Source organism: Anopheles coustani, chromosome 2 (assembly GCF_943734705.1).
Source record: "Anopheles coustani chromosome 2, idAnoCousDA_361_x.2, whole genome shotgun sequence".
Lineage (NCBI taxonomy): Eukaryota > Metazoa > Arthropoda > Insecta > Diptera > Culicidae > Anopheles > Anopheles coustani.
In genome coordinates this window covers 14,393,997-14,408,499 of record NC_071289.1, presented here as the reverse complement: position 1 = coordinate 14,408,499, position 14,503 = coordinate 14,393,997, and the positions used below count along the sequence as shown (strand labels likewise).

Sequence of the window (14,503 nt, the reverse complement as noted above, 5' to 3'; positions counted from 1 at the left end):
TCGGTCACACTCCCGGCGGCCGGAACAAAAAACCGCCGCGGAGCACGTGCATCCGAGGACGACGACAGTATCTAATTGTGACATACACAGAAACCGAGGCGCGTACCATGTGATTGATGCGGAGGACACGGAGAAGAGGGCACGTGTTAGGGCAGGGGAAACCAACCATCATTGGGAAGGTGCCAGCACCGCTGTGTTTCACTCACTTTCCTATCTCGCGGGGTCACTCGGTCCCTCTAGGTCCCTCCCTATCTCTCTCTCTCTCTATCTCTCTCTCCTATGCCGGAAGGTGGGACAGTTTGGGTTACAAGGGGGATGATATGATAGCTATTGATTATACTAAACTATGTAAGGTGTTTCATAGCAAATAGTTGACAAATCTCGTTCTGCGGCGCGGGAAACCGGGGATTACAGCAACACAACCATTAAAAATACCACTAGAACGAAACACTAAGTATTAATGTGTAACACGATAGATATGAGATAATTAATAGCAAAAGAAGATAAAAAGAAAACAACTTATATATAGATATATTTAGCATGTTGAGATAGTTGAAAACATATTGAAGCAAACAAAAAAAGGGCAAAAGGGGAAAAACGGAGGCACGGGCTCGATCAGAGCCAGATTTGAAAAGGAAACTGAATTGAAAAATCAACTCGAACCGTGACTGACTGAACTGTTTCCCAACGGCAGTTATGGGCAATTTTGCCGGGGCGGGCGGCCCGGTATCTTATCGATATTCAAATCACACCCGATCGCAGTGGACGAAATCGATCCACCGTACGACGATCTCATGTGTCTTCAAAAAGGGCCGCTTTACACTTTTCTCCCAGGTTGGGCGCGTGTCGCTCCGTGCGCTCTTTGCAATATAACTGATACCGTTTCGGGTGGTCTTGGGTGTTGTTACCATGAATAAGGCAAATAATCTACCAACTCCTGAAAAAGAAAGCTTGGAGAAAAAAGTTCCGAATGGACGTGGTCAAAGTGAGATGGCTTACTAGGTGCGGTACCACACCGTGGTTACTCCGCGTAGAGATTGGTTGAGTCACCGGTGTTAAAACCTGGAAACAGAAACACAAACATTTGAATCAGTAAAAGTTCTCCTTCAAAACCCCTTGAAGCAGCTATTGTTGTGATGAAATGAAACATTAAACAAATAAAAATAACATTCAAATCGAATGGAACGGATTGTGCGCTTCTAATTGTTCGTCGCGTTAAGAATGAAAGAATCGTTGTTTCGGTGCCACGCACGGGGTTGTTGCGGATCAGTTCTGATCGCACCTCTTATGCGGGTTCCATCGTTATCAGCGTAACAGTGTTTGACTGATGCGTCCAAAGTGTGCCATAATTGCACACTACCCGTACGGCGTAATGAACCAGCATAATCGGGTCAACACACCCCGGCCAGAACTCGGTCACGGGCAGCCCCCGTCGAGCCGAGAGTGACGCACAAAACTCTTCCACAAACGGTACACCATAAGCCGGACAAAGTATTTGCGTATGCGGTTTTTGAACCACGATTTATTTTATTGGATTACTTTTATTTCCTCCAGGTTTGATTATGTAAATATTGCCTGTATTTTGTTTTACTCCCCTTTCAATAGATAAATTGGTCGCTATGAAGCAAAATGGGACAGTCGAAAATTAGACTTGACTTCACTAGGGTAAAGTTAATTATACGTAATCAATTTTGATTTCATGTTCCAAAGACTGAGAATTTGAATAAATTAAATTTATATTAGCTATCATGCCCTGTTCCCCAGAAAGTTTAATTAAATAAAAGCTTTGCGCTATTATTATACTCTATGCCAACGCGAACATTTGAAATCGTTTTCTTCCAGTGAAGAACAGCCTACTACAAACGAAAAAAGATGCTAAATTTTAACAGTCCCATTTTACTTGCTAGTGGCGTCAGTTTGCTTCAATGCACTTCTTGAGAATCGCTTCAATAGGAGTCCTTACATGGTACGCATGTGTATATCATTAGACATTATTTTTTATTCCTACCGATATTGGACAGTTTTTCTTCGTCGTCTTCTCGTTCTTGTCACCATATTGGTGCACGTTTTCGCTATTCTCACCCTCTCTAAACGCTAGTTAAAGGTTGAAAAATAAAGTCACCCTGTATGTAAATCTGTCATCCCTTCTGCTTTCACACTACTAACAACGGGAAATACAAAAAAAGAACAAGAAATATCTTTCACTTTCACCGCCCCCGAATGTCTAACAAGAGTTGATAATGGCGAGTGTGATAACAATTACAACTAACATAATATCGACGCGAGACGTTGGTTTGTTTTCTTTTCACGTGGGTTTCTTGCTTCGTTGTGGCAGCGGGCCCAAAAAACAGCATGCCCGGAACCGCCGCTAAACCTTTTCTGTCTTTTCGTTTGCGTTTGTAAATAGATTATTATTTGTATAATTATATATAGTAGATGTATTTGGTCTATGAACGAATGGAGTGCGACCGCCCGGTTTCCTAAACGGTCCGCTCCGGAAAGTTGTATCACTTGATCATTTCGATTATCATCAGACTGATGGCGGACCCGCACGCCAGTCCGATACCGAGGAATGCGGCCATCATCGACGAGGCCATCTCCTTCTCGTGCGCCTCGACGACTCGCGGGGCCCCGATCAGGGCGATGTTTGCGAGGTACCCGTTCGACAGGGCGAACGCGGCCATCAGCACGATGAACATGTAGTCGGAATGGATGAGCACCGGGAAGTTGTGGTGCTGCGTAATGTTACACAGCAGCATCGCCGGCACGAAGGCTATCCGGGCGATCGTAAGTACACCGATCAGGATGGGATTGTTCCAGGGCTGAAGAAAAATGGCACAAGAGAAAGAGAGGCAATTTGTTCAACAAAACGGGATCATTTTGAACCTTTAACGACACGCAATGTTATTCATATTTTATTCGTATGTTATTTACATCACCATCTGAGTCGACTGGTTACCACCTAAAAATATTTGGAATGTGGAACCGGTCTTAAAATGTAGAAAAACTGTTGCGAATGCGTGAATTGTTATTATTCAGTAGAATATGAGTACAATTAAAGTTTAATTTTTTACGATAATTTTGTTAAGAAACGCAAACACTAAACCAGTGATGTCAAACTCGTTTCACCTTGCGGGCCGCATTTCCTCCCAAAATAGGTTCGCGGGCCGCATTTTCTCCCAAAATAGGCTCGCGGGCCAAACCATATAATTGATTGAAGTGATGAAAATATGTTCTTATCAATGTGGTTTTATCTTAACAGTTTTACATTTTCACATTTTTTCATATTATATTACTTCTTATAAAATTTACCAATTTTGAGTAAAAGAGAGGGTTTGTTGCTCAATCGTTGTATCAAATATATGTTGCAGTTCAAGACTATTGTGTATTTTGGTAAAAATTTTAGAAAAGTAAAGGTATATAATTACAATAGCTAACTTATTGCTCCGCATTTGTTATTTTCTTTCTTTCGATGTAATGTTTCAAAGGGGTCGCGGGCCGCACCCAATGTGCTTGCGGGCCGCATGTGGCCCGCGGGCCGCATGTTTGACATCCCTGCACTAAACGATAAAACCAAAATCAGGCTTCCTTACTTCTTTTGCTAGCCTACTACAAAAATAGCTCACTACGATTCAGAAGTTTCAATAATCTTTTATTTTCACTTACCCACTCGAACATTCCGGCAAAAACTCGCCCAAGATAGTCGCCGGTGTTGAACAGCAGATAGTTTACGACAGGCAGGAAATACACGTCATTCCACGGTCGCCCATGGTTCTGCGACCCGACGAGCACCGTGACGGCCGGATAGATCGATAGGGTCGTAACGAAGATCAGCCATTCGACGAATCCATAGAGCCAGATCTTCCCTAGTATGGTAAAAACGCGTGGTTCCGCGCGTGGACAAAGATCCCTCGCGGCCGGATCGGCCTCCAGCGAGCTCTTCATGAGCGTCTTCGTGCAGCTGTAATACTTGAAAAACAACGTCCGTGACATGACGATGTAGGCCACGAGGGAGAACAGCAGCACCAGACATCCGACGGTGAAGAAAACAAACGCCGTCGTGGAGGGATTTGAGGCGTAGATGAGGGTTATGATGTTGGCAAGGGCGGAAAAGATGCCACCCAGCGCTTGGCCGCTTACGGCGGCCGTCATGTAGTTGGCACTAAACTGACCGGCAATACCGAACAGACCTCCGGTGAGGATGGCCGAGAAACCTTTAAATGGAAGGGTGAGTTGTGTGAGGATTTTATGAGGAAATTTCGATTCGATTCGACTTACTGTTAATGACGACGACAGTCAGCATCGTAAGGTGGAAGAATTCATCTTGCCACTGGTCGGTATTGACGCGCACCAGAGCGGTCGTGCCGATCATGATGAGTAGCATCATGACAAGGGATCCAATCATCCGGAAATGCAAAGGTATCTTGTGGCCGACGGAAGCGTTCAGAATGAGAAAGATCACTCCCGGCACCGACGCGGCTATACTCAAGTCCGACTGAAACTCCAACTGACGCGGCGTCAACTGGGACGTGTTGTTCGTGGTCACATTCCGGAACTTATACTGCCAGTAGTCTTCGGCCGTAACGAAAAAGTTCCATGGTACCATCGTCGTCATGCCCATCAGGTAGAATACTAAGTAGGTATAGTTATACTTGTCGGACGGGGCAACTCGAAGCTGTTGGCCGGATCCGACGATGCGCGTCTCCGTGGCGTGCTCTCTCGCAGCGTCGGGAATGTTGCTGCTGGAGGCGTTGATAGAGCCCGCATAGGCATTGTCCAGGAACGCGTCGCTGTCCGTTTCCCGATCGTCGGTGTCCTGCAGCAGGGGCCGGGAGTTCGTTGCATAATCCATTACTGTTCGGTCGTGAATGCGTTTGTCACACGGTGATCCGATTACTACTGGCGTTTCCTGGTGCCGTGTCGGGACGATGTTGAGTCATCAAACGGATCGATTGCAAAGGAGCATCACACACTACATTGCTACCCCGACCGAAACATAAACATTCACGCACAACAAAGGGGTTCAAAATGGTTGTCCGATAATCTCCACCGCCTGCCTACTATGTCGAGGCACTGCTGATTAAGCAAGTTGATAACAAACACAACACTGCCACTAGATACAGTCAGTGAAGGGCACACGTTTTGCTTCCGCTACGGGGTTTCTAATCACTTTCTGATTGTAACGATGCACGCTGCACTTTCGCATCCGTCGACACGCAAGACAAAGCGAAGACTGCAAACTGCAAGATGCAACAAAAATGATCAATTATCATGGATTTTCAACTCAGCTGTTCTGACTGATTGGGATTCACTACGAACTAGTGGTGGCTCTTACAAGCTTGAACCTGTGAATAAAACAGCTCATTTGGGCCAATTGAATATCTCAAATACGTTAGATATATTGTAATGGACGCAAAGCACCAGTTTACTTACCTGTCTAGCTTGAAATACATGATATCAGCCAAATCTGAGGCGCTATTTGTGAAAAATGTTATCAGAACATCAAACATGTTCGTTCCGCGATAAAGTCCCCGCCGGGAAAGTGCGGAAAAACATCACAAAGGACTTGCTTCACTGTTTCAGTGACCCACGATGCATTCAATTTGAATGTTAACGTTGTCATAATTGTTTTTGAAACATATTAAATGCTACTCAACTTAGAATAAACTCGGGTAAATCTGTTAGTCTGCATGTTCCCAAAAAAGACTAGATTTTTCGTGTTGTTTGAATACAATTAGAAGAATAATGTCAACTATATTGATATTCTTATGTAAATCATTCATTCGGGCACGCCACACACACCGCGGTAGCCGCAGCATCTCAAGCTCTACCGCTCCAGAGCTTTTTAAACCGCGTCAAGTATTCAACCCAGAAATGGTGGGTTTTTCGTTTTGTATGGGAATGACAACGCAGCGCGTTGTCAAAAAATTTGGATCGAGCACTTTTTTGAACACCAGAAATGCCTTCATTTTCAAAAAAAGGGACGTTACAATTATTGATATGAAGTTAATTATTCAATAAACGATACCATGTTATTGTTTATTGTTCGTGTTAAGATGGTTTTGATTATTCGCGATATTTTTAGTTGTTTATTATTCCAAAATTCCGTGTGAATAATAAATGTTTCTTAATTTGATTTTACTTTCCCGTGTTGACAATGGTGAAAAGGATGGAAGAAATACTTCTAGAAACTATTTAACTCCCTCGATGTGTTTTCTTGTTTGGGGGTACTTTAACATCCGCGCTGGGTGCCGGTTCCTCCCGCCTTTCCCATTCCATGTCTCTCACCGCAGAGACCGCTTTCTCTCCTCAAGGCTTCTGTAAACTTTTCATCATGCACTGTCCAAGCGTTTTCGTTGGCCAGGCTCAGTCGGTGGCCCCTGGCCCTACGGGCCTTGCTCATACCTCCTGTGACATCCACACTTGCAACCTGATGGAGATCAGCGAGGGTGTTTGGTCTGGTGCCTAATAACGGGCACTTGCTGTATGCTGACGATGTAAAATTATTCCTTCCCATATCCTCTCCTTCCGACTTCATACTCCTTCAAGAATCCCTCAACCGCTTTGCACATTTAATTGTTGTGTTGTATCCTTCAGTCGATCCGCTGGGGTGACCCACGACTACTATATTGGTAGGGTAGCTTTGTCGCGGGTGTCGGCTATCAAGGACCTTGGGGTGTGGCTGGATGTCACCTTGTCCTTCTGCGGGCAGGCTTATATCTCGCCTAGCGTCGGAGGTGCGGGACTCGCGCTGCTTGCTGGCGCTTTACTGTTGTTGGGTCAGACGGATGCTCGCGTATGCTTCCGTGGTATGGACCCTAACAGGTGTCATTACCGTGGGACGGTTAGAAGGGTTGCAGAGACGCTTCACGCGTCTAGCGGTGAGGCGTCTTTTCGGCAGCAATGCCTCCTCCCTCCCGCCTTACGAGTCGCGGTGTCAATTGTTGGGGCTATCCTAGATTCAGACTCGCCACCGGAACACTCAAGCTACTTTCATCGCCCAACTTCTCCTGCACTCCACTGACGCTCCGGATCTCCTGTCCCATATTCCTCTCTATGTCCCTTCCTATATCCTTCTGGAAAGGTCACCTTTCCTTATTCCCACCAGCCGTACACATTTCTCCCAGAATGATCCATTTTGTCTGCGCCATGTATTCCTTCAATAGCTCTAGCCACTTGTTTGACTACAACGTCTCCATCCCTTCCTTTCGTTCACGTCTTACCAATATAATAAAACCATTATCAGTAAACGTTGTCGTTCATAGAATGGAAAACATAACGTCGCATATATAAGTGTAAATTTATAACGACCTAATACAGTTTCCCTATCATTGAAACGAGAATATTAGAACGCTCGTTTAGTTGTCCGTCATAGTTAACGTTGAATATTTGAATTGTTTTGAAAAGACAAATCAGAGCTTTCGGTAGAACGGGACATCTTTGAGATAGAGCGAGAGGTTTCGCGGCTACGCAAAACGCGCTAGGATCAAGCAAATCGAGTAGTTTCTGCGTTGTCAAATTTGACAACGCGCTGCGGAACGCGGTCTGTGTGGCAGCGGCAATTGAATTAAACACATCATATAAAAAATCGGCATTAGATGAGCATGTATGATATGACGGATAGGGAGTCGGGTTCTGAGATCCGGATCTCAGAATGGATTTGAATCGAAAGATTCGAATCCCTGTAGGGATTCAACTTCCCCACCACTACTGCAAACTGCATCTGTTATTTGTTTACATTTTTTGACAACTATTTGTTTTGATTACGAGTTCCCGTTTATATTAGCAGTTCGAATACCGTAGGCTGAGACTTGCATACTAAACATTTTTTAGTCTCTGAATGAGTTTTTAACATCTACCGCTAAAATAAAAGGGCTTTTCAAAACAAATAACTTGATTCAAGAGTATATTTATGCCTTTCTTATAAATTACTCTTCAATTACATGATAGTTTCCTGATTTTTTTCCTAGATGTCGCTACAACACGCAATGAGGAACTCCTATTCAAAACATTCAATTTGATCGGTATGGACTGATTGCCATCAAAATCAATAACTCGTTAACTTGTATTAATTTTGTTCTTTCGCAGATAACAGTAAACGCACAAAAACTCATAAGATGTGTGAGCTTCATTTCCAGTAAGTATTTTATCCTTACTTGTAATTCCTGTTTATTAATTGTTGATACTTGTTCAGTGAGCATATCTCATGCTGGTTAAAACATTTTTAATTGACTTCCCGGATCATCATCCTTGTAAGTACCAAATCACGCTCGTCGTTTTTAAAACTATACCAAAACATTCCTCTCGATCTAATGAACGGTTCGTTCGTGTAAAGCCCGTTGAGATTTGAACTAGTGCAACTACGATACCACCAGGCACCGCCGTGTCTGATGGCACAATGATTTTCGCTATTATCATTGTCCTGATCCTTCGTACTAAATTTCATACCTTTGTAGGTTGAAAGTGAATCTTGTGCCGTTCCATCGTACGTCCCTAACTTTTTCAAGCTGTACAATTCAGTCTCGCTGCCTATCTTGAACTCGTCGTAGTTAGCGTATCCATAGTTTCCCCGGCGATCTTTTAGCTCGATCATTAATTCGTATTTTCGCGATGAAGTAAGCCTGTAAACAAATTCAAGTCCAAGCCAAAACTCTCCGTCAAGGCTGCCGAAGCCATTGCGATATTCAACCCAGTTTCTAAAAAAGTCCACCGATCCATTGAACCTGTATTGGAATACAATCCAGCCACCTCCAAATACACCCTGCTCACAGTACACAGGTATGTGCTGATGGGGCTCGAGTTGGATCGTATATTTACCGGACACTTTTGTTGGCACTTCTTTGCACGACGCAGGAATCGTTACTTGGTTGGTATAGTTTTTAATGAAGTCTGCTTGCAGATCGAGGAACTTTTGCATGTCACCTACCAGCCCGGCGTGGTTTGCTTGCTGTTTCTGCTGAAGGTTATCCAGTTTACCGATCAGGTCGTTCTTCAGGGCCTCCAGTGTACTCAGAAGCTTGAATTCAGTGTGTCTTATCGCCTCCTTCAAGGTATCGTCCGTGACGTTGATAGTTTGCTCTAATTTGACCAGTTTGCTTTGAAGAAGTTCATCTCGCGTTATGGCAGCATGTTCCATCGCCTGCTGGAACGGGTATTTATTTGTACCTCTTCTATTGTACCACCGGTGATTCGTTATGTGTTCTAAAATATCATACCTTCAACGATCTATCCATTTCCTCTTGTTTCGAACTAAGACATCCATCAGTCGCCGAGGTTAGTTGAGTGGCCCAAAACAAGGCACAAAACAAGAACAATAAATACACGCCGGTTTTCATGGCTGCGCTACACAGTTCCACGCGGTTTGACGCACTTCTAAGTCTGACGATTGAATGCTAAGATCAGATCTGTTTTATAGTCCCTCGGGCAAGCATTTAGCCAAATTTTCGTCAATGGGAATGATGTCGATTTGGCAGTATATATGTGTATGTGTAAAAGATATTCATCTATCCAATCAACTTTTGATTAAACTAATCAATGCGCTTTCAGTTTAAATTGAAAGTATAAGGTGCAAGAAAAATGATGAAAGCCCAATTTGTTTTATTGCCTTATGGCGAGAATTAAACCGATATATTTTCAATCAAATTAATTAAACGTTGACACTCTGGCCTTATGGATAAATGCCTTATGGATTGGATATAAAGGGAAAGGATTTCATCAAACAAATTATCTAAAAAAAAATCATAGTTCATTTTGAGGTAACTGACAAAGTTATAATAAACATGATCGCGTAATAAAATCAACAGACGCAGTTGGAATATCATGTGCTGCAGTTAGAAATAATGCTGCTGCTGTTTTGATATCATCTGAAAATCCCTGTATATTATGTTATAAGCTTGTTCAAGAGACCTGACTATCAATTTTATTTCATTGTTTCTTACTATAGAAAATCCAACTTCAAACGACTCATATGACGAAGACGACGAAAGCTTTTACGTTTGTCTTAAGTCCTAAGTTTGAGGAAGCAAATAAATGAAGTTGAAGATTATGGATGACTTGTTGATTAGAGTGTAGAAGTTTTTTCTTACTATTCCACAAGGTTATTCTCGTGTAGTTTAATTTAACAGTAACTTACCAAAGCAGAAGCCCGCTCGTGTTTGATTATACAGTGCTCATTAAGTAGAACAGAAAAGAAAGTAATGAGTCTTCCTGGAGGAAGCGCCGGTCAGTCGATCAGTTAGCAAAGAAATAAAGTCGACGATATCAGTGGGCCATCAATTCGCTCATCGGTTGATTTGGTCCGTTCCGCCATTTCCTACCCCGCCGGAAGGACAGACGATAAAACACGACGAGCAGTCTTTGACGTTTTGGTGGAGAAAACTTTGCTCTCCTTCGGAAGACCACTCAACCACCGCCCACCACCCTAGTTGGCCCCCAGCTTCCCTGTGCTGCGCCACTTCCTTGCTCGCTCAACCCTTACGGTGTGAGTTTGAGAAGCATTGTCACCAATTTTTCCAACTTATTGGCAGCGTCCTCCTTCTGCCCCCGGGGGGTCGGAACGCGTCTCTTCGATTAATCGGAATCGCGATGCTTGCAAACAAGTGGTAATAAATAAAAGTTCTGCCTCCAGTAGAATGGAACCGAGCGCAGATACGATAAAAAGTAGAATAGACTGTGCCGGTAGTGTTGGTAATAAATTTAAGCTCCTTCCCCATTCATCTGCTACCGGGACATCCTGAGCGAAGGCTGAAGAGCGGAGGAGCCGACTTCGCTGTTGGTCGCATCGGTCGCTGTTCTTCCGTGCGCCATTCCAATTGAAATCGATGCCATGCCAAGGAAATTCCCATCGGGAGTTGGATGTCGGGTCAGGGAGCGTGTGTATGCTTGTGTTTCTTTGCTCCTTTCGCACTCCAACGCCAAACAATGGCCTTTATGCGAAGGAGACTGACAAAACTGGGTCCACTTGGTTGCGTTTTGCCCTTTTGACGTTCAAAAGCTTGATGTATCTTTTATTAACCTGTAGTTAAGTGGTGTGATTATTTTCAAAACAAATATTTGACTTTTGTTTTTACTTTGTCATATTTTAAAAATAATTTGCCTTGTTATGGAACAAATTGGGTATGTTCAAAAAACCATAAGCTATGCAGTGGTCCCGTAAAAAATCGGAATGCAGTAAAAAATTAGATTCATAGCACTTCTGATTTTTTGCATTGAAAAATAATTTTAATAAGTCCCAAATCACTTAAAACATCTTATTGACCATCCTGCTCTCGAAGATCAACCACTGTGCGAAGAGTAAAGTTGAAGTGCAAGTATTCTTTTCGACTTCGACAGTTCCGTGGCTCGCTGGAACGCGCTTTCTTACGCGTGTGTCTCGCATTGTCTATCGGGAGTTTTTCAAATGCCAATTGCCATGTTGCTGGGGGTGGAAAAAAAGTTTCACAGCCCCTTCTGAACCGCCCAATCCGCACTGGACCGTGCGTCCTGTTCCGTCCTTCCAAGATCGGTTGGGATGTTCAAGAAACGGGTTGGTTGCGGAAGGTGAAAATTCACGCGGTTCAGGATTCAAATTGATGTGCATCCTTCCGGTGGAACAACCCTTCATTCACCCGCACTTCTCCCTTCTTGCGTGAATACTTTTCCCTTACTTCTTTCGTTCGTTCCACTTTGACATGAAATATTGAAACGGAATTTCGAAACCAGTCTACCGCCCCCGTTTTAAACGTTGAACGTCCAAACGCGGAGAGTTTTGAGGTTCGGCTTTTACTCACTCAGCCTTTCGCTTGCGCTTGCTGGCCGAAGGAGTAGAATTGCATTACAAGCGCGCCATGAAATGTGATCCGCACGCCATGAGGTCCGAAGGAAATTAAATTACGATCAGATTCCCGGGGGGGGTTGAAAGAGCTGCAACTTGCTGTCAAATATCGTGGAGATGAACAAAATATGAGACACTTACAAGTCCGAGATGATACCCAGATAGATGGAGCGTTGAAAAATATTATACTATAAACAAAATCACAAAATCATGATAAGCTTTCTGTATTCAAATTTATGTTTACTATACGTTTTAAGGTAACAATATGATGGTAGAAGTCACAATCCACTACACTTTTAATCCTAATGTTCTATTATTCAAGCTAGAAGGAGGCAGCCTTAGTATGAAGTTCTATATCTTGACTGTGTATGTATTTAACTCTTGATTTGTTAACGCTAAACTAAAACACCATTTTTACTTCTTTTTTTTCAGTAGAAATACTGCTTAAGTAATTTGCTGTAATAAATTACCATACAACGAAAATTAACCAAGGCTTTTAAAATACTTCGGTTTAAATCGCTCTTAAAATAGGAAGATTTTAATTTATTCCATCTATATCCAACTCCAACGATCGACATACACTAAAATCTCGGCGGCACAAACAACCAGCCTCGAATAATTATGCACCCAAAAATATGCCAACCATTTAAGTCGTACCGTTTTAACAGCCGGCAGGTTTAACTCAGTGTTTGCAAACTTTTTTTTTATGTCAAAGAGCAATCAAAGTTGAGGTAAGGGTTCTTGGTGGAAGATTCATTCTGGAAAGTTTTCCAGCAGGTTCGCCGACGAGCCCGCCACAAAGCCTCCCGCTTGGCACCGATTGACTCCCTTGAATGTTTCCCCAACTTCCTCTTCCCCCACTCACCCGCACAACTATTAGCACGAACGAACGATCGTAAAGATAAGGATCGTTTAGTGAAGTGGTTTTGCCGGTGATGGCATAAGCCGGGTGCTACGATAGCTGTTATCTAAAGCGGTAGGAAAAGGGTGATTTGATGCCAAAACTCCTCCCCTCGCACCCGCTTCCTCTTTTACCACTCCAGTTCCAATTGTTTCACTTGAAGGGGAGAAATCCTCTGCCCTGAAGGTGCTTAAGAATTGATGTGCCGATGGGTTTAAAATAGCCAGGATTATACACACGAGGGCAAGCCACGCGATCCCCACATTCACTCAAGCGAAGTTAAAGGGATGGAAAATTGAAAATAAAATTTTAAAACCCACCTCAACGAAAAGAATGGGAGCTTTGAGTTTGGAAGTACCTCGTCTGCTTGACGCCGGTCCCGTAACTACAACGTTTGAATATTTTATTGGATTTTTCTCCACTTCCGTGGCAATGTTGCGACTGTTTTCCTTTCTTTCGCGCCAACCCAATCGGTTGGGGGCGATTTTATTTTTTCATCCTCCAAACAAAGGTCGTATCCAATTTGGCGATTTTACGATCGTGCATCCAAAATCCCCCACCGGTTCGTACCTTTCAGTAACGCCGTACTTCTTCGGGTCACTAATCCACTGAGGGCTTTCGAAGGGATCACCATCACGCTCGTCGCTTATTAGTCTCCGGTCGGCTATCAGAGATAACGGCCTGGCTTGAAGGTGCCCGCGTAGGTTGTGGTTTAAAATGTGTTCCTCCCGTTCGCTCCAGGGGATCGTTGAGACGGTTTGGAGAAGGCGCTTATTTCCATCTCACCCCGGGAGAAGGCTTTTCCTTGCAAGACCTTGCGCAAGACCCGGCAAAGTTTAACGACACCTACATGTTGAACCGCTTGCTGGCCGGACGGTTTTCGTTAGGGCGGCTGAAGCTTTGGCGAAGGTGCTCAGCACTTCCCAAAGATCCCACGTTCGCCCAAGCCTCGTCGGTGTTTGGTGGGTAGTAAACTTTGCCGAAAACATGTTTGACATGGTTTTATGATTCAATCGCGTAAGTTCCACGAACTAATCAACGGTACATGTCGGAGGTTATTGTCCCCGGTTACGGTTATGGTGCCGGCGGTGGTACGTGTAGCAATTGGAAATTTGTCCCGGTCTTGGGGGTTGATGTTAACGGGGCCTTCACATAAAAATATCGTTTATTGTGAGGTATAACACCGCCAAGCTTAGTTTTGGTTTTTCCCAATAACGGTAGAATTAAATGGAGTGTAAGTTCATTCAAGTTTCTGGCCGTTACTTCTAAACACAAACAACTTCCGATCCGAGATGCCCCTTCGTTTCGGAATACAGTAAAAGTCAAACAACAAACTCGTCCTTTTTGCTCCACGGACCATTCTCACGGGGTGCTTCTGAGAATTAAGGAGGAAATTTTAGAAGAAGCTTACAATTAGCGATGATGAGAAAGTGAAGCCAAACTAGTCGAATGCGCTCCACGCTCGGGAACCACAAGCGCAAGTTCCCGTGTGGAGGAAGCCGGAGCACGGAAAGTTTCCATCGTAATGTGTTTATCTAGGTTCGCCAGGATTTCGGTCCGTTGGTCCCGTTTTTCGGTCCCGGGCTCAAAGATGGCCTATGCTTTACGACCCGGCAATGAGCACGGGACCGACTCACCAAAAAACCAACAACACAGCACACTGCTGAAGTGGTCAAAGTTTCATAATAGATTAAGACTGCTGGACCATAAAGTTGCGGATCTTTCTTGCTCGGCAGGATCTAGGGGAAGCGTTGTTTTATGGCACGATTGCTAGCTTCTTGGAGAGTGTG

General features: G+C 43.9%; 2 protein-coding genes across 3 annotated transcripts; both read right to left on the bottom strand.

The window, feature by feature from the left end:
- Positions 1-1,503: 1,503 nt before the first annotated feature.
- LOC131262448 (equilibrative nucleoside transporter 2) lies at positions 1,504-5,197 on the bottom strand. Of its 2 annotated transcripts, XM_058264452.1 has the most exons (4): positions 5,075-5,169; positions 4,279-4,980; positions 3,667-4,214; positions 1,504-2,822 (listed from the first exon to the last, which is right to left on the bottom strand). In XM_058264452.1, exons 2-4 carry the CDS (start codon positions 4,850-4,852, stop codon positions 2,508-2,510), a joined length of 1,437 nt encoding a protein of 478 aa, XP_058120435.1. In that variant the 5' UTR covers positions 4,853-4,980; positions 5,075-5,169; the 3' UTR covers positions 1,504-2,507. The 2 variants fall into 2 exon arrangements, with proteins under 2 accessions (XP_058120435.1, XP_058120434.1); XM_058264451.1 differs by having other exon boundaries at positions 4,279-5,197.
- A 3,027-nt stretch (positions 5,198-8,224) lies between these two features.
- LOC131262447 (microfibril-associated glycoprotein 4-like) lies at positions 8,225-9,136 on the bottom strand. The gene has a single exon (XM_058264450.1). It carries the CDS (start codon positions 9,134-9,136, stop codon positions 8,225-8,227), a length of 912 nt encoding a protein of 303 aa, XP_058120433.1.
- Between the last annotated feature and the right edge of the window lie 5,367 nt (positions 9,137-14,503).